The sequence below is a fragment of the Gobius niger genome (assembly GCF_951799975.1).
Source record: "Gobius niger genome assembly, chromosome: 6".
Lineage (NCBI taxonomy): Eukaryota > Metazoa > Chordata > Actinopteri > Gobiiformes > Gobiidae > Gobius > Gobius niger.
The window spans coordinates 9,869,969-9,897,076 of record NC_136857.1 but is presented as its reverse complement, the minus strand read 5'-3'; the positions used below and the strand labels follow the sequence as shown (position 1 = coordinate 9,897,076).

At 41.9% G+C, this 27,108-nt stretch overlaps 1 protein-coding gene across 1 annotated transcript in view; it reads right to left on the bottom strand.

Annotated features, from left to right (window-relative positions):
- phactr3a (phosphatase and actin regulator 3a) overlaps positions 1-27,108 on the bottom strand; it is a 56,445-nt gene that overhangs the window by 19,369 nt on the left and 9,968 nt on the right. Inside the window, exon 2 of the mRNA XM_079558604.1 lies at positions 1,669-1,833. Coding sequence (XP_079414730.1) covers positions 1,669-1,833 — 165 coding nt within the window. The remainder of the gene's footprint in view (positions 1-1,668; positions 1,834-27,108) is intronic.

The window sequence follows — 27,108 nt, the reverse complement described above, 5'->3', positions numbered from 1 at the left end:
CAAGCTCTTCCACGGGTACGCACACAGACCAGACAGGCACGTGTCAACTAATCTAAGCTCAGGCAAGAACATATCACAGTATGGAAAAATGGTAAACTATTTAACTTTAAGGACAAAGAATCCTGGTGGATAGTATTAAAAGGAAAAAAAATATATATAGCAAGAAAAGTAGGAAAAAGTTACATCATACATTTTTTTACACATACTGTATAAGCAGAAGCGCCAATGCTTCCAAATTCTTGAAGTAAACTTGACCAAGCTTTTTTCGGGCACACCAAACCTTTTATAATGCAGTTAGACTGATTCAGGACACTACACATAAATGTATTGATACAATGCCTTATGCTGCTGCACAAGATCTTATTCAGTCGTAGGAGCATTAGTAACGAAAGAGAAGATGAAGAATGCGGGGTAATTTATCTTGAATGCACAATACAGGTCTAAGGCATTATTAAATTACTATAGATATAATCAAGCCATTACACAGAGGACATTTTGTACATGTTCTCGCTCCAGCTACTATTTCAATAGCAGTGATAGAGAAAAACCCTGGTCTAACGGCCTTGTGTTTTTGTCCGCTTGTTGCTTATCCGTTTACACATTGAATCGGTGGATGATTCATTGACAGCCCACTGAATGACAGGGGAAATTAGCATTCTTTTCATCTGGTGTAAAAAAGCATTTATTAAGGGAGAGAGTCAGATCATATTTGTGACTGCAACTAGATTATAACTTACTTGCCGGAGTAATCAAAGGAGGGACGATTCTAAATATTTGAGTCACGATTATTGTGAGGAAGAATATTGCGATTCAACGATTATTCGCGATGATCGAAATTAAGGGAGAGAATACAGAGAATTTCACAAATCCTTTACTACCTTTACTTTCGCTTTTACCGTGACATAATTCAGGGGCATGCTTTTCAACTAAAACAAATGCAAACTTTTTAACCCCTTAACTCCCACCTGAACCGAGCACGTTTTCTCCAGTTTGGCTTTACCCCAGTCCAAAAGCTTCAGGAAAAAAGCTGTGAAAATAGCGACAAAACTGAGACGAAAACAATGATGGAAATGTGACAAAAAAAGTGAGAGAACATTGACAAAAAAGTGACCAAAAATTGATGAAAAAGTGGCAAAAATGTCACAAGAAATTGACAAGAAATTGACAAAAAATTGACGACAAAATGACAAAAATGTGACAAAAAACGACAAAAAATTGATTAAAAAATGGACGAAAAAATGACAAAAATGTGACAAAAAACGACAAAAATGTGACAAAATGTTACAAAAAAATACAAAACTGATAAAAATGTGACAAAAATGTGACAAAAAAATGATGAAAAAATGACAAAAATGTGACAAAAAATGACAAAAAAAATGACAAAAAAGTTACTAAAATGAATTGAATACCCAACAAAAAAATGATGGGAAAAAAAATCTGATGACGTGAGGAAAAAGATCCTTTCGGTTCAGGCGGGAGTTAAGAGGTTAATGGAAATTTTGTCCCAGTTCTGAAGGCCTCGTTTTGCAATTTTAACATATTAGTATATACGGTATGTAGTACTGAATACGTTGTATATGTATGTTTTTTTTTATAAGAACTCAAGCAGCTTTTATTTCACTTTGCGCATGCGTGGCTGCCTGTTGCACGCTCAAATGTGATCCTTACCTGTTGAACTTTGCTTCAGCTTTTCGTTTTTCTTTTTCCTCCATTTCCAGGGCTTGAAGAGGCGTCCTAACGTGGCCAGTTTGCTGTTTCTCCTGATCGGTGGAGTGTGAACCCCAGACACGAGGCATCCCGCTCTCAGCACCCTCTGCTGGTCGGCCACCTCCACTGCAGGGACAGATGAAAAAAAACAATGAACTGATGAAGCCACAACAAGGCAACTAATTATGCATGTGAAATATTAATGTTATGGGGGGAATATTTAAAGCTCGCAAATGGCAGAGAAACGACAATGAGTTGCTGCTGAATAAACCATAGCGTGGTCCAAATGCAGCGAACAGATCGAATTAAAAAAGGCTAATCTGATCAAGGCACACTCTGTCACAGCTATTTTTTCCTGCTGAATCCTCTCGCCTGAAGGCATATATCACATATCAAAATATATTCATATCACAGTCCAAATCTGGCGCACAGAAACATGACAGCACGCGGCGGGAGAAAAGGGTATTATTAGACTAAAAGGGGAGGAAGGAGCAGGTTTTTCAGAGAGAACAACAGGTGCGGCCGCAGGGACACAGTACAGTGACAGGCTGAGAAAGGCATGAGATTTGTAAAATAACTATTTTTATGACAGATCACGTGTAAAGAAATATATATGTGTTAAATCGTTGTGTAGAGTGTGCAAAAGGGCTGCACAGTGTATCAACAAAAGAAGCCACAAAATAACACGATATCACTTCAGTCTTTCACACAGGCTAAAACAAAAGTGAGCAAAAGTTTAATTTTAGTCACAGTTTTCCTAATTTTGTTCCCTTTTAGCTTTGTTTGCTTACTGTTTCTGATTTCATTTAGTGTAACGCACTATGTTGAAATCATATAATGTTACAATAACAATAATAACATTATCGCAGTCAGTGTTGGAGAGTAACTATATACATGTATTTCATTTGAGAGTATTTAGAATACAGTTATTACAAATATCAATGGAATATATCCCAATTAATAATGAGCTGTTTCCTCCTAAAATAAAATAAAGATTTAAAACATCTTACGCCACAGTTCATACAAACACTGCAAATGTGTCACATGATGCTGCATCTGCTGCTCCTTTTGCCATGAGAGTTTTTAAAGGGACTATATGGAGTTTAAAAAATGTTTAAATAAGGTATCCCCCCCCCCCCCACATGTTCCAGCCATGTCCTAATGTGTAGAATGAGCCCAGACCTATTCACCACAACTGCCTCTAAAATTTTACACTGTCACTCAAAAACTTGTTGCATGAGCTTAATATAGAAGGTGCAGTTACACGTATGACCTGAGGTGGCAGTAGTGAGTATAAAATGACCAACTTGCATCTAGCCCCTTTAAGTTCCTAATTAATGGTAAGTGAGTTTATAACAGGTGTTCCAACAATCGTAGTCTTCATTTTTGTAATTATACGCCATATTTATGCATAAATATAATGACAATCAATGTGAAAGTACTCTCAAAGTATTCAAAGTATTCAGAATACAGTACTCTGATTAGACAAAGTAATGGAATACGTTACAAAATACATTTTTGAGGCAAGTATTCAGTATTCAGCAACTTAATACCACTTTCAAAGTATTCTCCCTAACACTGTTTCTATTCTGGACAGTTAAATATTGCACTGCAAAAACTCTAAAATCTAGAAATAAGTGAAATCTTCCTGAAAAAAAGTATATTTGTCCTTGATTTGAATTTGATTTGAATCTGTCAATTAAGATTTTGTCTAATTGTGAGCGCAATTGAATCTTTTTATGATCTTAAATTGTTAAATAACTTACCTCATGGACACATTTCTTGAATTTAATGGCACAAATTAGGGAAAAATTTACTTATTCTACCATTACTTCTAACAGTGTGGAATTTTATCTCATTTCCTGGAGCCATAGTAATGATGCAAACCAGATACCTAGATGAATATAGTACAGCCAACATTGCCAATAACCAGACATAGTACAGTACTAAAGATTACAAAAATGTAACCCAAATGTAAAACAAGCCACATTGATTGTAGCAGTTGTTGTAGTAAAAGTTTGAGCACTTGTTGCAGTCGGGAAAGTTGTTCATAGTTGTTATGGCAACCTATATGTTGTGCTTTTTAAAAATGTACTCATATTGCACTGTAAACTTTTACCCGTGTATCTTTCCCCTCTGTTTACACAGCATAAAAAGCTTTGAGTCGGGGCAGCGCAGCCCGTCTCAGGGATCATAATCCACTGACAGCAGGTATTCAAAGCCACAGACAGTCTGGAGAGTGAACTGTCAATCACGTCTGTCAGTCACTCCCACTGTCAGCCTGAATACCAATGTGCAAACAGCGACGCCAGAATCTACACAATTCCACCAATTAAACAAGAGGCACATTTTATCTCCAAATCATTTGCATTACAATGGCAGTTAGCAGCTGTATATTGAGCTCGGATCTTTTATGTATCGCGGAATGTGACTCATATGTGGCTGTCTAGTCTGTTGCCCACATTTTTTAATAACGCGCGGGAACAGGAAATGTACGGCGAAGCGTTTAGGATCCGCCTGCGTCAGTGTTTGTGCCACAAAAGGAGGCTGATATCTTTGTTCAAAAATCCAGCCAAAGGAGGATTTGCTGAAGTGGGGGTGTGAGAAGGGGAAAGTGGAAAGGCTCAGGGCGCGATGTACAGTGATGGAGGAGGGCGTGTACTTGAAGACTCTTTCATGATTCTTCTTTCTTCCTCTCTCACAGAACCCCCCCCCCCCCCACCACGTCTTTCCCTGGAGAACACGAGCAGTGAGCAGGGACAGGACCGAGGCGATGATTAGAAGAAAGAGCAAGTAGGGTGCTGTGTTAAATAGTACATACAGGCCATAGCAATTACCATGTGTGTTGATATAGTATAACAGCAGTGGTAAATAGTCTTCTTTACAAAATGCTTGATGTGTTATGGAATTTTAAAAAAACATGAATGAAGCAAGGGCAGTGTGTGAAGCTAATAATAATAGGGAGCAGAAGAAAAGCATACCTTGCATTGCCTAATGCTGTAGATACAAACACAAATGGCAAGTGTTCTCGAAAAATAATCAATCGATGTTTTTGGTTTGATAAATTCTTGCCATTTTTATGCGCAGGTTGATAGCTTTATCTAAATGCACTGGATTGTTTTCCTTGGTGATGCAACATAATACATTTAAAAATGCAAGTGCAATATGGGAGCCAAAAACAAAAATGCAGCAATGATGTTATTTTTCTTTCTTCCTTTTTTAGACTTTTTTTTTTTACACTGGACCCCATTTAAGTATGACTACTTCTATATAAGTGCACAGTGCAACCAAAAACGGGACATATGCTCATCCTAAATGGACTTGCATTAACTAAAATAAAGGTGTTTTCTCTCCTTGTGTTGTCTAAATCAACTGCAAGTAGCACGTTTAGCCACAGAGAAACAAATGGGAAAGTGTCTTTGAAGAACAGCGAGTCCCTCCCTCGTTTGATGCTTTGATGTGTGATTTTAAAGTTCTTCGAAAACCCTCTCCTTTTTTTTCTTTTTTTTTGGTTTGTCTCATGCCGGAGCAGCGTGGCAGACGAGGCGCCGCGCAGAATCCGAATCAGGTCAAGCTTAAAAAACCAAAGGAAGCGCTCCCTGTCGCCACGGAGACACACAGAGCCGGGGGGAGGGAGGGAGGGAGGGAGGGGAGGGGCCTGAGAGCTGGTGCTGCTGCTGCTGTTACCATGACGACTACATCCAGATGCAGCGAGGACCGAGAGAGAGAGAGAGAGAGAGAGGGAGAGGGAGAGTGAGAGTGAGACCCCCGATGGAGCCAGGACAACCAGCGACAGTCACCTCTGCGCGGCCAGTGGCAGCAGCTGGTGCATTGTGGGTAATCTGGGAAGGTGGCAAAGACACCGTGGAGGGAAAGGGTGGGGGGTGGGGGTGGTGGTGAGGGGGGCTAAGGAAGTAGGGGGTTTCCAGTGAGACGAGTGTGGGCTGCGAAGGAGGGGTGAGAGGGGGTTGTTGCTATACGGAAGAGCTTCTCGGAGAAGCGGCTCTGCTCCAATCACGACGCGGCTATTTATAATGCATATCAAGTAACTCTTCATTTTTCATTGAAGGGTGTTTGGGAAATGACAGGAGGAGTCTGGGTGAAAAAAAAAACGAAAAAAAAACCCAAACACACAGAGATTTGTTGTTGGCGCCACAAATAGGAGCGCATGAATGGGCGGCCATGTGGCAGAGAGGATGTGGCGGTTCTAATTAATATGCTAATGCAAATAGGATTTATTAAACACTTGTGTCATGCTGATGCACGGGACCGCTTACGACGCATCGCCGCCACCTTCGCCTCACCCCGAGCCACTGTAATACCGGTGTAAGGTGGGGGGGGGGGGCTTTCATGAATCATGCCGTTTACAGGATAAGAAATTCATTCCCAACATAGAGAGCAGAATGTGGCGAATGTAAACATGGGGAAACGAAGGAGAACAGTGGCCACGAATGCCACATGGTACTGCTGCTGCAGAGCTGGGAGAGACGATTTTAGAGGGAGGACGTTCAGGAGGTAATTTCATAATGTGACTTGGCAACAGGAGCTGAAAGTGAAAGTGCCCCGACAGACCACACCTCGTTTAACCAGGCGTCAGCACACTGTACACAGCTCCTCCCCGCGACACAATCCAATGTCATCAAAAAGACCATATATCAAGCTGTCCCGCTCAGCTACATGAAACTTAAAGATACAGTGGTAGTGTTTTGGTATAAAAGGTAAATGGTGATTCACATTACAACAATTAGACAAGTTAGAGGCCCTGTGACTGAATTGTAAGTATATTTCAGTAGTAAAATTGGTAATCGAGAACAGTGTAAAAGCTGACATTTGTGAAAACAGATCTTTGAGTTTCTTATTCGAAACCCTTTTTATCAATCATGACCTAGCAGGGTGGTGGTTGTTGTTGTTTGCGCTACCGTGACAATATTGCTCCCTTTAAGTTGTGAAACGTGCTTAGAAACCAATCCCTGTGAAGAATCGGGATAAGAGTGACAAACAACAACAAAACAACAACAAAAATCATATATAAGGTCTTTAACATAGACCCAGTAGTAAAGTTGCACGTGGATCCACAATATTTTTATTTTTATTCAGCTTTTGCTATATCTTCCACCCCTGGACTACATGACCCGTCACTTCAGCTTCATCCATGACCAATATAGTGAGTAACGTCCATCCATCCATCCATTTTCTTCCACTTTATCCGGGGGCCGGGTCGTGGGGGCAGCAGTCCCAGCAGAGACGCCCCAACTTCTTGATCCACGCACACCTCCTCCAGCTGTTCTGGGGGGACCCCGAGGCGACACCAGGCTAGCTCGGAGACATAGTCCCACCAGCGTGCCCTGGGCCTTCCACGAGGCCTTGTCCCAATAGGACATGCCTGGAACACCTCCCGCGGGAGGCAACCAGGAGGCATCCGGAACAGATGCCTCCACTTGAGGCAAAGACTCCCCACCGACCCGTAGAGGGGAAACCACCTTTTTCCGGTCCTCAGATTTGGAGGTGCTGATCCTCATCCCGGCCGCTACACACTCGGCTGCAAACTGCCCCAGAGCAGCTGAAGGTCCTGATTTGTTGAAGCCAACAGAACAACATCGTCCGCAAACAGCAGAGATGAGATCCTGAGGCTCAAACCGGACACCCTCCAGCCCCTGGCTGCGCCGAGAAATTCTGTCCATAAAGGTCATGAACAGAACCGGTGACAAAGGGCAGAGTCCAACACGCACCGGGAACAGGTCTGACTTACTGCCGGCAATGCGAACCAAGCTCCTGCTGCGTCATACAGGGAACGGACAGCCCTTAGCAGAGGGCCCCGGACCCCATACTCCCGGAGCACCTTCCACAGGGCACCACGAGGGACGTGGTCGAACGCTTTCTCCAGATCCACAAAACACATGTGGACTGGTTGGGCGAACTCCCATGAACCCTCGAGCACCCGACGGAGGATATAGAGCTGGTCCAGTGTGCCACGACCAGGACGAAAACCGCATTGTTCCTCCTGGATCAAGGTTCGGCTATCGGCCGGATCCTCCTCTCCAGCACCCTGGAGTAGACCTTACCAGGGAGGCTGAGGAGGGTGATCCCTCTGTAATTGGAGCACACCCTCCAATCCCCCTTCTTAAAGAGAGGGACCACCACCCCGGTCTGCCAATCCAGGGGCACTGTCCCCGATCGCCACGCGATGTTGCAGAGACGTGTCAGCCAAGACAGTCCTACAACATCCAGAGACTTAAGGTACTCGGGGCGATTCTAATCCACCCCCGGAGCCACCGAGGAGCTTTCTCACCACCTCGGTGACTTCAGCCCGGGTGATGGGCGAGCCCACCTCCGAGTCCCCAGCCTCTGCTTCCTAGTGAGTAAAGTAATCATTATAAATACATTTTTGTTATTATTATGAGAAAGAATATTTGAAATAGACACCGCAGTGTGGGAATACAAACCACAAAGCCACACGACTGCGGATACAACTGTGTTTGTCATTGATCAAGGCAGTTGTAAGATAATATGAATGGACTACTTTTGCACAGAGGCTTGTACAGTCCTTTGCTTTGCTGAATCACTATTTGATCATGAGCGAGAGCTGCCGCGTGTGTTTTTTTAGATCTCACTGTGGTCATAAAAGATTAAAACCAGTACAGTGTAAATCAATACTGTATCAGGGCTTTTTAAGCGTTTACCTTTAGCATCAAGTTTACAAGAGGCGATTCCCTGATAAGGCCATTACTCCACTGCTGAACTAGGATCTTGATACACGCAGCACCACAGAGAACAAAGAAAATGTGCTGTGCCCTCGATGTTACAGTGTGCTACGTTGCAATCACTATAAAAAGTACTGCGCCTAATGATATCAAACGCCTTTGTGAACCACTGTACTGTCTGTAGTTCACTCATTTTACAATAGCAACACTCCGCTCTGTCATAAGTGAACTAAAAGGAAAAATTGTTCAGACATGGCTTTCCATCGCCATCTGGTTGAAACTTTGTACTGAAGGTGCATGCATTCAAAAACAACGCGGTAAAGACGACTACTTAAACACCTTTGGAAAACAATGGGAAAATTCCGGTATAACACATTTTGCGGGAAATTAAACCTTCTCTACTTTGAAGTCATTGTGATGTGAGGGTGTGTGAGTACTTCTAAAAGTGTACATGAAACACTGTAGTAGTAAAGTATACGGCAAAGTCTAGGGACGTGCATAATAAAATTAGAATAAAATAGATAGATAACAAACTCTGAATAGACAGTATATAATACGCACAATAAAAAGCAGAAGTGAATGTGAAAAATAGTGCAAATATAACAATGCAAATGGCAGATATGTAATAGTAAGAAAAAGCTTGTTTGAACTCTATTAGGAAGAACTCTATTAGTCCTGCATACAGCAACAGTAAAAGGGAAGAAGGCACCGACACTTGACATCCACTTGTCAAAAATCTAGATACAATACAGATAGATTACACTGGCAAAAGACACAATGTAGTCGGACAATTAATTGCAGGAAAAGATAACACATATCCCAGAATACCAAATTAGCATGCATGTGCAGTAGTAGTAATAACAGCATGTGTTTATAGGCCGGACCCCCTGCACACTCCCCCAGGTGACTCTGCCTGCCCTTGAATAGACCACCTCTTCACTCTCTCTCTCAATCCCCCCCTCTCTCTCTCCCCCTCCCTCTCTCTCTCCTCCTCCCTCTCTCTCTCTCTCTGTCCCTCTTGATCGCTCTCTCCCCTTCCCTCTTTCTAGCTCTTTCTCTCTCCCCCTTCTATCCCTCTCTCCCTTTCTCTCTCTCTCTTTCTCTCTCTCCCTCTCTATCACTCCCTCCCTCTCTTTCCCCCTCTCTCCCTCCCTCTCTCTCTCTCCCAGTCTCTTTCTCCCCCCTCCCTCTCTCTCTCTCCCTTCTCCCTCTCTGTCCCCCTCTCTCTCTCTCCCTCTTGGCTCCCACGACTGCGCTGCCATCTGTGAGAGCTGCTCCGCCTCAGGGCCTCTGCAGCCTTCAGAGCACAGTCCGAGTGAATGAAGAAGATCAAGAATAGCAGCGGAAGGAGTGTGCGTCTGGAGCTTTTTTTTTCAATGGGATTCATCTTGCAAAATGTCACCTCAGCGTTGCAATTCACGACGTAAAGCTTAAAACTAATGCCAAGCATGCAAGACTGCTGAACTCACACTCTCTGCTGCAACACGAAGAGAAGTGAAGTATATGCCAAATAAAGCTAGGACATTGGCCACATGTTAGAAAGAAATGCATTGTAGTGGAGGCCAGTTTGAATCGGTCTGAAGTTATGACACCAGCAGGTGAGAGGCAAGCCTTTTGAGTGAGTGTATAGTAGACTGAATATGCAGGATGAGGCAACATGCATGAATGAAACAAGACACAACTTCTGGTGTAATTTGATTTATGAAGGAACAACGTTATAACATAATTAAAAGCTTTAAAAAGTTGATTTAATTTGCTCTGTTACAGTGTGAGGTGATTATGGTCAACTGAGATGTTGGTTTTACGGATGTACACATCAACATTTTACACAATCTAAAAGTTGTGTCTTGTCTTCTCCTTTTTTAATCTCTTGAGCTGTTTATCCAAACATAAAGCAGACGGAGCCAGACACCTTTGGTTGGCTGATCCTACAGCAAATAATTGAGCTCAATCGAAAACAACTCATTATGATCTAAAATCTCTTTTCCCGGTAGTTAAATTGATGTCCTCTATCCAGCTCAAGGCGACCCAGCTTGAGTTGTGATGGAAGCAGTTCTTTTAAATGAAGAAGCCTGTATGACATACTCTTGAAATAAGACTTTAAATAAGCAAATAGAGTGACCGTGTGCACATCCCCGCACTAAATGTTTCATTGAACAGTAAGTGCAGTGACACGGTTAATCTGTAGGTGGTAATAAAATATTGAAAGTGCTCTAGTTTTAATCACTACAGCTTTAAACTGTACACATCAACTCTCCAACTGTGAGTTCGTGTTCTGGTCTTCCATCAAAGGAGCCTCGAGCAGTCTTTCTCATTGCTTTATTTATCAGCTTGCTCAAAAACTGGGATTAAAATGGCAATCTGTGGTGCTCCTGTGTCACAGTGTTTGAGAGCCACTACAGCTTTAAAGAACAACAGCAAAGGGCCGTCGCGAATGACATCCATTGCGCTCTCAGGTTTATAATGTTCTTTCCTGATAATGTGCCTGAATGCGGTTCGACATGCCTCTCAAAGAAGTCCAGACCACAAGAATTACACATGCAACACCTGTGATTCTCTCTGCTGGCTGTACTGCAGTTCGCGGGGCCACAATTACCTTGTGCTTGATTTGAATTTCCATGTAGCGCTGTGCTCATGAGAGAGACGGCCACTGGAGAACACAGAGGGCACGTCCTTGGTATTATTTTAGTTTTTTTCATGTTTGCCGGCTTTAATTTTCCATATAACAATGCGGTTCATTAGCCAGAGAATGAATGAGGCTTTGTTCTTTCAATAAAAGCCTAATTTGTGATGATAATTATTAACGGGTTTCATAAGGAGAAGCGTGCAACTCAAACATTCCTGCAACTTGCTGTTAGTATTTGCTCTTGGATTTGCAACCAATAAAGCAGCAAAACAAAGAGCTTGTCATTGGCAAAGAAGTCTAACTTACAAAGCTTTATTTAAAAGTGCACACAACAGCCCCAGCTTGAACTATTCCAATGTCTTGTACATTACCACAACCATCTTTCCAATGCTTTTGTTAATAACCACTTTTTCACTTTTTTGACATTTTATTTTCCACCGCATTTTAGGGGGGATTTCATCAAATGTTTCTACATTTTCTTTGCCTTTTGTCACTTTTTTGTTGCACTTTTGCCCCACATTTTTGCCCCTTTTTCATCAGGTCTTTGTCACTTTTGTTGTTGTTGTCTTTTCCTCCCACATTTGTGTCACTTTTTCGTCACGTTTTCGACACACTTTTATCTGGTATTTAGACACTTTTTACAGGAAGCTTCTGGATGTGGAGAAAATGTGCTCGGTTCAGGTGGCGATGAAGAGGTTGACTAATCAGAGTTGAGCTGAACACTTTGATAACATTTTGTCTGGAAGGGCCTTAAGACAAGAAAGGCTGAGAACCACTGATGTAAGCGAATGGAGTGGCGTAAAAGAAGTCATTTCTCAACAAAAGTAATCCTCCAATATGCTACCGATCTCTGAATACAGCGTATACACATCCTTCTTACTGGCCACCATTGCATATAAGTACTATCTTATCCTGAAATCCTCACCCTTCATCTGGAAAGCACTGCCTCATTACCAACTCCCCCTTTTCCACTTGTTTCAAACTAACAATATGAGCTCTTAAAAGTCCAAACATCAAATCACCCCTTGCACAAACCGGGTTATCGCTGAACAAGACATGATTCTGCAAAAGGTCGGGGCTCTAAATCATCTCGGCGATCTTAACGCGAGTGTGAAACTGCAGCGTGTGGCACTGGCATGAGGAGGGGAGTGGTGAGGGGGGGGGGGGGGGGTGTATGATGTCACGAGGCTGCCAGCCAATAGGAACGGCCCCGGGGCTCTTGTTTTGTTACCATATGTTAGTGTTAAGAATGAGGACTGGTGGGATGATGCGCGTGTAACCCGCAAAAGAGGAGGAATCTAGTTCACTCTCAGCTTTGCACAGAAGGATTTAGAAGTGTTTCAATGGATTTTGTCTGCGGTGAATTGGAAAGCATGAATAAGCCGTACGCATTCGAAACGTAGCAGGGTGCAAGGGTTAAAAAAAAAGAAAAGAAAAGCTGTTTTCCTCCAAGGGATTTGACACATCTTGAGGCAAGCTTTGAGGAGCGGTGGGCAATGGCAGTGCAGCAGCCAGGGATCCATCCCCAGAACTTCAGCCAGGTTTGGTCAGGACTACCCGGCTGAAGTTTTATTCGAGGCCTCAAAGAATATAAAACTCCAAATGAAAATATACATACATACAGTTGTCTATCATTGTCCAAAGCAGCAACCATCTTTCAAATGACCCCCTTGCTACTTCCTGACACTCATACGCCGCCACAGTCCCACACAGGACAAATTTAAACCCAGACACTCCTCTGCGTTTGGCCCAGAAAAAAGGCAGGTCTATATGTTCGCGGCGAGCCTCTCTCCGGAGTATCCAGGACGCCGTTCGTCTGGTGGGCAGAGGATGAGCCAGAGAAAGAAGTGCTTCTTCCCGTCACCCACACAATAGGGCAGGCCTTCGCACGTGTCACTCCAACCTGCTCTTCAAGAACCAAGGAGCTTATACTGCTGCTGCTTATACCCGCTGTCACCATGGACAACACTCTGGCAAGTATTGGTCAAAGGATTTTCTCTCTATACTGAAGTTTAAAACAGCCCCGTGCACTTTCGGATACACTTTGGGGAGCACTGCACTTTACAGCACAGTAACAGCATGTCTAATATGATGGAAATAGCATGACAAAAGCAAGATTACATGGTACTTAATTGACAAACACAATAGAGTCCGCTGTCGCAAATAAACTGAAATGCTTTTGTTTCCTACCTGCAGTTTTTGTTAATGGATTTAAAATGTATAAATGGGAAACCCCTTGAGATGCAGTGTCTCGTTTCCGAGGGGAACCGAAGCATTTATCTGTGAAACACACACAATAGCACCCCGAATATAATAACAAACGCTGACATTCAGTTTTCAAACATGAAAATAGGGACACTGAAGGAGCCTGAGGAGGAAACCTAACAACAAAAAGCACTTGGACTCCGTGGTTCAGCTTCATTCACAAATCACACAATTGATATTTTGTAATTATTTATTATTTATTATTTATAATTATTGTAATCATCCGGTATTGTGTAATATTTCATGGTAGCAAACATTATTTCAAATGTTAAATCGGGTGCAGCACGCCTAAAGACATCTTGCACTTGCTCTTTAGCTCTTTACCTCTCTTGATAAATGACCCCGAGTGTATAACCAAAGGCATTTTTAACCATAGGATCGGGGTACCCCCAGTGTGGAGCTCATTCTGCTTTCTGATTAGATAACTGCAATGTTTCCCAATCAGGGGTGCCAGACCCCAGAGGGTACGCCAGTGTCTGTGTTGAGGCTCCTTGGATTTATTTCAGATCAAAAAGATGAAACTGAATTGTATTTCAATGTGATTTTAAAGCAGTACTAAGTAACTCATGCCCCTAGAGGACATAAGTGCCACTGCAGGTGTCGTAGCATGTTGTGTTTTTTTTTACTCATTAATTGTCCGTGAGAGTAAATACTACGCTGACAGAAAAGACAAAGGGACAGAGGGATATTGTACATCCAATTACACAATGGAGATAATTTTTTTCACTCAAACTTGGCTGCAAATACTGCTTAAGTGGCGCTAGCCCTCAGTTAGCTTTACCCGCTAGCCTGTTAGCTTCTTCTTCGGGGCCTCTGGGTAAAGCAGGGAAAGCTGCAAGTGTGGTTTTCTGGACAGAGACACCGGGGGAGATTATTTCAAATGTTAAATCGGGTGCAGCATGCCTAAAGACATCTTGCACTCGCTCTTTAGCTCTTTACCTCTCTTGATAAATGACCCCGAGTGTATTACCAAAGGCATTTTTAACCATAGGATCGGGGTACCTCCAGTGTGGAGCTCATTCTACTTTCTGAAATATCCCCTAATCACCCCCATCAACACCTGCATTACCCCCAGAGGGACTACGAGAAGGATTTATTAAGGTCAACAAGTTACTTAGTACTGCTTTAAAAGAAAAGTTAATTTCAGTGATATGCGCCTGTAAAAACTGTTTTAGCCTTAGTTTACAAACATACTAATAAATCTTAGAGTTTAGTGGATCATTTTCTAAAGAAGCTAAGGGGAGCTAAGAGCTAAGGGGCACTTTGAGGAGTAATGAAAGACTTAAGGGGTACGTGAGAAAACGAAGATTGGGACCCATTATAAAACCAGAAACCTTTACTTCATGCAAAATGTTTTTGTGGATAAATCAACATTACAACCGTTATCAGTAAAACCATTATTGGATTCGAACATGTTAGTTTCATATCTGGGGACGCAGATATCTCAAAGTACATGTACACACTTTTACTTAAGAATCAACAATCTAAAACTTGTGGTAGAACAAGTTGCACCCATAGATCTTTTACTATCAGTAGCAGTGATATTACAAATATGAGCATACAGTAGGCTTGATACAATCATTTACTATTAGTGCAGCTCTCCTTTTTGTCTATTAATTAGAGACAAATCCTGGTGGAGCTCTTCTTCTTCAGGAAACACAGGAGAATACATTGCAAGTCTATGAGAGCTTTTTATAACTTCAAACGTGCACTATACTAGACAGAATCACTTCCAGTACAAAATCACTCCTCTCAGCTGACTGCACAAAAGACAGGTATCCTTGTCTGGATAAAGGATTCCCCGCAAAAATGTCCAACCCTGAAGCAGCCTGAAACGTCCTTGTTCGCCTCGGAGTTCTTTAATATCGCAGTGAGCCTATAAATAAATGAGCACGAGCTGTAGCCTCCTCACAAAGTTCAAGTTTAGGTGAGTTCAGAGCGGAGTTGCAGTGGGACGTGGGCGGCTTCCACCAGAATAGCTACAGATGCAAAGATAGTGTATCGTGATCCTGCTCTTCTAATCAATGCGGAGGGGTTGACCTGCAGATGAAAGCAGAGCGAGGCAGAGACGGCACCCACGCTGCTAATGGCCATTGTATTGTGTTTTTTACTACTATATTGTGGAGATGATGTGGGTACAAAGGGAGATAGGAATACAAGGCAAAAAGCAATTAGCAGCTCTAAATATTTAGTATTGCGAACCATAGCATCCAACTTTGTATACAACTTTGGGTTTGATCTCAGAAACACGCATTTCTGCTTTTGGCCAAAATTCCTGGATATATTCTCTGTTGCATTTTGTCTGCCGTATGCCATTTATCAAAACAACAACTATCGATCAGCGGTTCCAAAAGGCTGTGTAATAGACCCGGTGAAAATAATTGAATTGGACTGAGGGCAGCCGGAGCAAGACGCCGTGGGTTTATCTACTACAGAGATGGGATAATGAGCTGCACTGGAGACAGCACTTTCTGAGCACCTTCAGTGGTTAGGAATATTGTACTTCAATGTACTACCTTCTACAGGTGTATATGTTTTAAAGCTTTGTTTACTGGGCTTTCAGACTGTGGGGGAGTGTTTGATAAGCAACTAGGCAGTAAAGTCTGTCAGTCAGTTGTATTGTCATGCATTTATCCATTTTCATTGAAATAATTCTAAAAATGTTGAGTGAAGCCTAACCTTAGACCTGGGACTGTTTGCAGTAAGAGCTCTCCTGCCCTTTCTCCAGTTCATTTTCTTGGTCACTTTCTTCTCCGTTTTTTCCCCATCATGTTGAATAGAATTACGTTTAGAACTATTTTATTTTGAGATAGCTCTTTTACTCCTACTGCAGCTACCACTTGACTAAGCTGGCCAGACTTTTGAATTGGCTGGAAACACCCTCTGCAGGTAGCAGTAGGAATGACATGGGATAAAACAGTGAATACAGACTACCGGTATTACTTTGAGCAATTCATATCATTACACAGTAATGGAAGCTCAAAAGGCAGAAGCTGAACCTTTTGTGTGCTACCCTTATATTCAATTCTCTCAGTACTCATGCATTTCACATTTATATTCACATTGGGAACTTAAAGAGACTAGATGCAATTTATTCATTTTATACTCATTACTGCCACATCAGGTCTTATGCCTAACTGCAGTATCGGACCCGAATTAGAAGCAGTGGTGAATGGGTCTGGGCTCATTCTACACATAAGGACATGGCTGGAACATGTAGGGGGAGGAAAACATTTTTAAACTCTGTATAGTCCCTTTAATGAATAACAACTGCAACAATTTGCATAGTTTTTTTTTTTGTGTTGCTAGCATCTCCAACTCTCCACCTCAGGCCCATAATTAAACAAGTGTCAATATTGAAGGATCCTGCCCTGGACAATGACAAGACCAACATTCATTGTAAATCATATTCAGTATCTGAAGAGAACTCACTTTGAACAAACAGAGGAAAACCTCTCATCCAGCATTCAATCAATCAATCAAGTTTATTTATATAGCACTTTACAGCAACACCAGGAGGACCAAAGTGCTTCACAGAAAGATAAAACACCATTAACACCAGCATTAACCCGGTCAAGTATTAATTCATTTAATTTTAGAAGACAAAAACTCAAATTGTACACTGAATTATGCCAAAGTGCAGGACCGCTCGCTTTTGTATTCCCCTCTCTCAAAAGTGAGCAGCGAGTGTGGGATGCTTATCCAAATTAAACAACTCCAAAAGAGCGTCCAGGCAGGTGTTGGAAGTGGAGCACAGAGTGTACAGTGATGTTGTAAAGCTGAAACTTCTTCTGGGAAACAAACATATGATCCGAAAATACTTCCACTTCCAGGAATCCTAGATCATAAAAATCCCGTCTGCTCTGATCTACTAAAGCCCAGGATAACTGTTGCCTGTGGCTGATACATGACGGCGTTGTGTACCGACACGACTCATTACACTAAATGTGGGCTAACCTGATTTGTCATAGATATATGGAGATGCTTAAACAGGCAGACACGGCTACGCTTGGTCACATTTGTCATTATATCTTCCATGTAATAACCGTGTCAATAAGAGCCTCATGGACACTGCTGCACTTGCTGTATGTAACGCTGCGGAGGTAAGATTCATTGTATTAATACGATGTTATAAATCCAGCAGTGTTAACTGAGCTACATATCCAGTCGAGAGTTTATCAACAGCACGAAAGGTTAGCGAATGAGTGGTTGGTGGTGTAATTCAATACAAATCCAAGCCATTCTTAGTATTAGTTTGGAAGTATTCAAAACCCACAAGTAATTTACACTTTGTTTGTTTGTTTGTTTGTTTGTTTTAATTATTTTATTTTGACTATTTGACATAACTTTCGAGCCAGCTCTTTTACTCCTATGTGACTACCACTTGACTGGGCTGGTCAGAATTTTTAACAACACGTTTCAATCCAGCACACCAAAGTAAAAGCACCATCTTATTTATTAGTTCAGCTGTTCATTAGTTAAACTTATAAATGTGTGTATTTAATTATATTCTTGCAATGACGAGCCGTGTGCTTTTATTTTGGCGTAATGGAAGTCACTTCTTTGGTGGCGTTGTTATGATTTGAAATTATGCAGAGTCACCCTCTGCAGGTAGGAATGACATGTGGAATGACATGTGTTAAAACAGTGAATACAGATTATTACTTTAAGCAAACAATGTGCTAACAAATGTGATAGGGGAGGGTTTAAAAAAAATCTACTTTCTACATGTTTTTGTATCAGCTAATTGCCAAGTTACAATGTTATTCCCTCAGGAAAAACACACCTGGAGCTGTGTTTCGAGCTGCTAGCACATCTTTGAGTAATCTTTGAGTCTTCACAAGCGGCTATTCTTACAATCAAGGCGACCGCTTTCAAAAAGCTCCTCCTGAGGTCCTACGTATCATTTCCTTACCTCTCGATGCTGGACTTTATAATAAGATAAAGATGTTGCTGACATTATAACCTGGAAAAAAGCATAATGCTAACTTATGGGGGACTGTTTTGTTATCCCCAAAATCCAAGAAATACAGATTAGAAGTAGTAGTAGTCTGTAGTAGAAGAAGACCCAAGCAAATGAAACAGGATTACTCAGCGCATACCTTCTCCAGGGCTGTTTCTGATGAGGTTATATGGCTAAAACCTTTAAAAAGCTGATTTTGTATAGGTCCCCTTTAAAACAGGTTTACAAAAAAAGAATCCATAATTACAGTCTCACAAACGAGGCCAGTCTCCAGTGAGTCACGGCTGCTTTAATTGCTATTGATAAAAATAATGATTCAAAACATTGAAAATAAAGTTCGTGACCTTTTAATTGATTTCTCATATACTCCGCTAATTGATTACTTAGGGAGCACATGTAGGAAAAGCTGCACTTTAGGCTTTATGTTTCCGTTCCTCCTCTCGACGGGCTGCGATTGCACAGTGTGTCGGGTCAGACAGAGGCACAAATGACTCACTTCTCCCAGTCAATTCGGAGCTGGGAGCTATCAGCCGCTATTGGCAGACCAAACCACTGTCTACAAAGGATTTTCCCAGCCACAGAGATACATTACACACCAACTTCCATGCCCCGAGCCCTGGAGAGGCGGCGGCAGCGTTGAGCGTCGAGGAGAGTGATTATCTAGCAGTGGGATGTGCCTTTGCAACAAAAACGATGAATCAGTGATGAAGAAAGTGGCTGTGAGCTCATCAATAATGACCATACAGTCAGCCTTGGACGCACTTCTTACAGCATTTTTAATAGGATTGTACGAGGGGCTTTTGGCTTACATGGATGTACGGGACGATTAGATGGAGGGGATTTTGTGCGCGGATATGCACATTGTCCTATCCTCATTAAAGTGTTATCAGGGCAAAAGATAAAAACGAGAAAGGAAATAGGGGGGGAAAGCGCCGGTCTGTCTCTCTCTCACTGTCTTCCTGGGGAGATAGACGGGACGGTGGAGTCTATAGGCATCAGTGATCATCGGGGCCAGGGCTGATAAAAACTCGAGACACGCACCGCAGTGGGAGAAGCCTGCCTCTGTCCGTGGTGCTGAAACACACTCTCAGCTCAATGACGAAAGCAATGGACTGTCTCAGCTCTATCAGTAGAGGTTTATTTAAAAACAGACCTTTGATTTTTGTTTAGATTCATTTTCATAATATTGATCACTTTCAAGTTGTTTTCTTTCAATAAAAAAAAATGTGTCAAACACTAAGAAATAAGCTTTTTAAGTTTTATGACACAGGACTCGGAGAATAGACATTGAACAAGATAGTGCGTCTTTCCATACTGAGATATGTTCTTACCTGAGCTTAGACGAGTTGATGCCTGTCTGTCTGGTCTTTACGCGTACGCTCAGTCAAGCAAAAAGACCAAAGATGTTGTTGGCATTTAGCCTCTCCTCCTTTCCTCTATGGACCCAAACAGCTCTTCCACATGTTCGTTATTTAAATACGGTTACATGAGTAGTTACACGAGTATAGTTACACAAAATGAAACATGTCGATTTTATAAGCGGATAAAAAGGGGTGCTATATTGTCAGGCGTAACAATACCTTAAGCAATTCGACGTCTGAGCAGTAATATTCACTTCTGTAGAATTACTCATGTAACAGCATTTAAAAAGGGAAAACATGGAAGAGCTTGGTTGCTTCTAACTCAGGTAAGGACATGTCTCAGGAATGGAAAAAACGTTGGCCATTCAAACAGAATATGGGAATATATGTGTCATTATACAATTTAAGTAAGCTTTTTACAGGTCGCCCAAGCGGCATCGAGGGATGGGTCAAATGGGACAAATTCCCTTACGGGGACAATGAAACCTTGACCTTAACCTCAGCTAACGACGTGAAACAAAACATGAGGAATAATCTTTGACTGCACATTTGCTCGGTAGCGTTATTACTATTTTCAGTTTGTATTTTGTCAAAAGTAACTCAAAGTAACACAAAGTAGTGAAACAGTAATATGTAATACAAACACATTACATTTTTAAAGCCATAACTACTGATACATTACAATTTTAAAGCAACTTGCCCAACACTGCACATGAGGCATGTAAACAGACCCTCGAGTTTACCCAGACACTGAGACATACTGTGAAGTGCCTTACTCAACAGTCTGCACCAGTCAGAGCTTGGGTGGATTGGTCTGGACTTGATAGCAATAAACATCGACAACAATAATAGGCAGCAGGACCGGCGCAGACAAATAAACGATAAAGGAAAGTTTCCTACAAATACAACAATCTAAAGTGACTGAAAGCAACTGTTTGTGTAGCTGAAAAGGCACATTCTTCCCTTCATTTCTTTGCGGGTTTGTGCAGGTTGCGGATACTATAGCAACAGCGGTGTGCCTGTTATATACAGAGATGACACTTATGCATGCAGAACACATTAAAATAGATTCATCATAGTTTTAATCTCCCATTGCATAGAGCATTGCTTACTTGCAGTTCCAAACATAGTGAAACAAATTTTAGAGAGCTAGTCTTCTTCAGCGAGACTACTTTACTATGTGTCTGTCCTTGACTCCATGATGTTGAGGAATGCGGCCGCCGTTCGAAGTGAATGAAAGTGAAAAGGTTCATTTATCTTTCGGCTCGTGCTCTGGCATCCCACTCTCAGCACCAAAATGAAACTCCCCCATTCATTTCCTTTTTACGGTGCCATTCCTCCAGTGATCTGATATGACTATGTATTTAATTTAGCATCTCCCGAGAGGCCTGCGCGGGGAGGTTCAATAAAAGGCGAGCGCAAAGTGCCTATATAGGAGCGATGGTGGTTTTATGAACGGCACTACTGCTCATCTCAGCTGCGGTTTGAACATTACCAAGACTAACACAATTGAGGCACAGAGGAATATCACATGAAGTGCTGTTTTAGCATCCTGGAACAAGAGTCATGGAGGTCAGAGCAGTTGTTACGTTGAAAATATAATGGAAAAAAAGCAATAGTATTAACCTCTTAACCCCCATCGTTGAGGACATTTACTGCAGTTCGGCTTTACCCAAATCTAAAAGCTCCTTGATCTGAGAGTTTAAAGCCTATAGGCCAGTGTGACGGCTCATGTGAAAGCTAAGGACGTTTTTGTTGTCACATGTTCATCATTTTCATCACGTGTTCGTCATGTGTTTGTCATGTTTTTGTTGCGTTTTCGTCATGTTTTCATCGCTTTTTCGACACGTTTTTGTCACGACAAAAATGACTAAAGCTTGACAACAACAATGAAGACCCTTAAGTGAGTTTTGTAGGCCTTGGCTTTCAAATGATCCTTTATATTGGCCTACAGGCAGTCAACTCTCAGGTCAAGAAGCTTTAAGATTTCGATAATGCCGAACTGAAGAAAATGTGAATTTGGTTTTCTTTAATTTGTTCCTTAGAGCGAAAATTTTCCTGAGTTCCATTCCCTTTCAGTGTGAAGTTGGCAAACCTTAATTCCCGTAAGGTCTGTGTAAGCTCTCACTCGTACAGGAGCTGTCCATCGTCTGGACTCTGCAGGCACTAAAGGTGTCTGACCACAGGCAGGCTAAATCAAGACCAATGAGTAAGCTCAAAAGGCTTCACGAAAGGCATATTCTCCATAACTTTAGGGCTGTCAAAAAAGGAGATTCTCACATACTAATTGTTGCAAAAACTAGACACTCATTGGAGGAGGGGTTCCCAAAGAAGGGGTCAGGACATCCCGGGAGGTCGCGAGGCTCTGGGTGGGCGTCCAAGATAAAACTAAGTAAAAAACCGTGTACTCCAGGAAAATTAAACCGTAAAGTAAAATACATTAACCTTTTATCATCCACCTTAACCGAACACATTTTCTCCTGTTCGGCATTGCCCAAATCTAAAAGTTTCTTGGAGAGTAATGCCTCATTTGAAAGCTAAGACCAATAAAAACTGATCTAAATTGATCTTTGCGTTTTCATCCTGGATTTCTTCTTCTTTTTGTCGCTATTTTGACGCTTTTTTTCAAAAAGCTTTTACATTTGGGTCAAGCCAAACAGGAGAAAATGTATATATAGTAAGAGGCATTTACAGTGGGGGTCCCGGGTTGTTTGCTTGCCGGTTTTGGGGTTTGCGGAACCCCTGCTTTATATTATAGGATCATGAAACACTGCAGCTTGTTAATGCTGGCAAAAATGTGGCCTAATTAAAATGATCCAATGTAATAAGTGTTTTTGGTATTGAGTTTGTTTCTTAAGTAAAGAATCACAATAATCCTCCTTAAATTAAATATGGAGATAGGCTCCATTAGTTTACAGAAAGACTAATGTTCCACGGAGAAAGAAAGCAATGATGTGGAGCACAAAACAGCACATTATGAATCGATCTGTGATCTTCAGATCTTAACCAACAGACTTAAAGAAGTAGAAGGCGTTAACAGCATTTGCAAAACATAATTTGATGACAAAGAAGCTGCTAAATTTAAAACAGAGAATCATGGCGTCCTCGCTCGACATTCCCCCTATTTAAGGTTCGCACGAGCGTCACTGAAAGCAGGCCAGGTTTTATATCTCGAGTTTCCAAATCCACACACTCACTGCCTCTTTGCAAATGGTCTCCTATACACCATCCATCATTGCACCACGGCCAGTTAGCAATTAGGACAACTTCTTGGCTGGAGCTCAAGACTGGCCGCCTCATCGTTTCCCCCGTTGCTGTACTTCCTTGCTCTGTTTCCGCCTGTACCAAACCCTAGTAATTTAACCCCCCTCTACAGACGCTTTCCTTACAGATTTTTAAAAGCAAAGTGCATGCGCCGTGCTGCTCCGGGTCTAACCTCAGCTGCTAAAGGCTAAATAGCTCCATTACACGCGTCCTTTGTGTGGCTGCCTGACAGGTGTGTGGGGCTGTGGGGTCTTCATTTCTCTTCCTCAGCTGCTGCCACTGTCCACCTGTGATTTTAGTTGGCTTGAGTTTTTCATCATCAGCTGCAGCGAGGTCAGTGAAGTGGCTTTTGCACATCATATCTCAAAGCTATGTGTGAAAAATCTCAGCTGTTTATCATCATTTTGGTCCGGGTTTTCGTTAAAGGATCTATATCATGCTATTTTAGCCATTCCAAAGTGAAGTATAGGCATTTATATGATATATTGTACCTCTACCACTATTGAGAACTCATTTTTGTGATAAATATAAGTGTTTTCTGGAGGTATTTTTCAAACCCGGAAGACACAACGCTTCGATTCAGTTAACTCCGCCCCCTCTCTCCGCACATACAACTTTACCGTAATATAAATAAACAGCAATAAGTGAAATTGCTTCACGATGCAGTTATAAGGAGTTGACATCTGCAACACAGCTTCATAAATGGCTAACACACATGCTAATATGCTAACACACAAGCTAACCCGCGTTTGGATTGACTCACCGCTCTGGTCCATCGCTGCTTACATTATGGGACTTGCGTTGGTTATAAAAGTTAATCCGCTTTGATTCAGGCAAAGGTTCACCAAACATCCATCAGAGACAGTCACAGAAAAACACCATTTTGGTGATAGTAGCTGAATCCCGGAGAAAAAAACAACTTCAAGTGGCCTCTTCTTGAAAAAGGTTGAATAAACTTCCGTCCTCGTAGCCAAATGCGCTTCTTTTTCTCCGTCCGTGACATTATCGTTAGGTAAGAATAAAGAACAGGTGTGTCCAGAGTAGGTTTTAACAAGCTCCATCTTCACAGCTGCAGCGCAAACATGACTGATCTGTTCAGACGCTCAGGGGATGTGTTTGTTTTGGCCTCAGCTGACCTGGAAGCACCTCGGGCACATCCTTTTTTTTTTTTTTTTTCTTTTTTTTTTCTCTTTGCATCTCTCTTAAGACAGAAATAATGAAAAAGCTGTTATACAAATTAAAATCAGGCTGTAAGACATTGCTTTACAGACGTTGAGCACTTCAGTTCCGCTGTTACGACACAACTGAACACTCAGTCGTTCACCAGGAGAGGGAGGCGCAGCTGCTCAGAGAGCAGGATTCAGGAGGATTACTGAGAGCTGCGTGAATGAAGCCACCAACCACTCTGGGGGTGTTTTTGATAAGGAAATAGCATAACAACATGGCTAAAAGCTCTAAAAAGTCGATTGTGCATGATATAGGACCTTTAAAGATTAAAAAAAGACATACATGAATGTGTTACTAATGTGGTTCATGGGATAGACAACATGCTTTCCACTCCAGTACCATAAACGTGACATAAAATAGCAACTTCCAATTTCCGCTTCAAACAAAGAGCTGAAACGACCTGTCGATACAGTCATATCGTGTATAGTACATTGTGATAAATAAAAAGTTAAGTCAACTTTAAAAAGTAAAGCAACTGTCTGCAAAGCTTTTTATTCCAACTTTAACGGTATTTGTTTAGCCAAATCTTACGTGGAAGTTGGTAAAAAAAATACCTGGTTTGTTTTATGCCTATTTTTTTCTATTATTACAAGCAAATACAAACTTTAAATAAATCCAACTTGGAAGAAAAACTTTACCAAACATAGAATTAAGTGTTTGCTGGACTTAAAACAATACGTTTGGTCAACTACAATTTCTTAAACAAAAACAAAAGAGTTGAATCAAGTGCAAAGTTGACTTGTTGGCACAACTTCCTTCTTGATCAAGTTGAGTGAACTCAAAAAAGCTTTGCAGCCAGTTGCTTTACTTTTTAAATTTTAGTCAATTCATAAAAGTAACTTTGTCGTTACTGTTATGTTCTGTTTTCGCCTCGTTTTTTTACGTTTTTTTTGTAACATTTCTGTCACTTGTCACATTTTGAAGCTTTTAAATTTGGGTAATGCCGAATTGGAGAAAATGCGCTCGGTTCAGGCTTGGTACGAGGTTAACAAGCTGAGCCTCCATTAAAAAAACACTGAGAGCAGACATAATATGGCCTAATGGGGAACCTCTTGTTTCTGGTGAACACGACTCTTCCTTCTTCCGATTTACCTACACACTCAAACGTATACAGTCAGAAGAAACAAAAGCAGCACATGGTTCAGTAGCTGCTGTCAAAAACCTTCTCCCTCTCTGCTCCAGTGGGACGAGGCGCGATGCAGGGCCCCTGTAGTTTAGCTTCAGTTTTGCAGCCCTGCTTTCTGGGCCAGCCTCAAAGACAGCGAAGGGTCCGCAGAGGGCTTATCCGCGCTCACTATATCAGCTGTTACTGTGCAGTTGGTGCCACATGGACTCGTGTTACACGCAAGCAAGCAGTTGGCCCATGTTTGGATTTGGACACAGGCTGTCTAGAAAGTGAATGTACGACAAACCACTGGCTTCCGATTCTTTGTTTTAGCTTATTGTTCCACATTCGTTTCAAAAACGCAGTTGATCCACAAACATATACTGATAGTGCTAAAACTAATCTATTTGAGCAGCTGCAAATTGAATAATAGGTAAGAGAAACCAACACACTGGTTCTACTGATGCCGGTATGGAGGACAGAGACAATATTAATGATAATGTTGAGACTAACAGTGACTATATCCAGTGCTGCACCTGCATTTGTTTCACGACAATCTAAAAGAGAAAGGTGAATGAACACTTCTATCGACAGAAAAGCACCTAAATTCACCATTTCAAATTGCCTGTATTACAGCTTTATGGTCCCAACATATACAGTATATCTGATATGTAAATGAGTGAATGCAGTGTGAGTAATGCGTAAATTACTATATAATGCTGCTCATCCAGTTTTGCATAGTTTTTGTTTTAAGGTGTACTTTAATGTCCCCATAGGAAAATTTGTCCTCTGCATTGACCCATCCTTCGATGACGCTGGGGCGACCCAAAAGGAGCAGTTGGCGACTGCTGTGCTGCACCTGGGGACCCATCTTCAGGCAGGCTGATGGTCAGAATCACCTGGCTGGAGGATTAACTTATTGTACATGTTTTTAATTGTAGAAGAAACCGGAGTACCCGGAGGAAACCTACACAGATACAATCAAACCCACTAGCTGTGAAGCACGAGCACTAACCGCTGCACTACCGCAACCCTGATGAAGAACCCACCGGTCGACAATAAATTCTTCAAATACAGCTTCTTCTTGCCATTTAAATAGAAAACAAACAAGACAGCACTCAACACCGAGGGCTGCATCTCTTCAAGAAAGATATTTGACATTTTGAATTTCCGGTCATTTGGAATTTCAGACCTGTAAAAATTAAACATATAATAATATACTTTGACCACTTTTTATCTTGAGTTCCAAACCCATGATTACAGTGATGACTTTCTCTGCTGAGAGTCTATTCTGAGTTACTGGCTCGTAGACAGTGCAAGTGTCAGACACATTTACAGGCGCCGCTATAATTGAGACTGGGAATAAAATGGGTTTCGGGAGCCCAATTCAACACCCGCACAGTCACATCTGCATGAATAAACCAACCACATTCATAAACTCATTAACTTATACAGGGGGGAGCGGTGAAGAAAGAGGTGGTGCTGCTGCTGAGTTGGGGGCAGGATCAGTTCAAAGGTTCACACATTATTACTGAACAAAGAAACTTGTCAATAGCCACAACAAATATGAGCGTTCCTTTATCCCAGCTTTCAGCGCACACTCGAACGGCCCATCAAAGCACTAACAAGACTCTTGTAGAGGTCAAGTACATCAGCCACAGGTCACCGAATCTGCCCCCTCCAGTGCTAGCTCTCATTTTGTTTGTTTAGATCCATGTGGCCTTTAGTTTTACAATTTACACATGGATCTTCGTTGGTTCCAGTGATTTTTTTTCCCGAGGAACGTAAAGTGTTAGGGGCAGCTTTGCTTCCGCCAGTCTACCCCAGGGCAGCTGTGGCCACAGTAGTAGCTTTCCACCATGGCGACAAGTAAACAGGCAGCAGCCTCC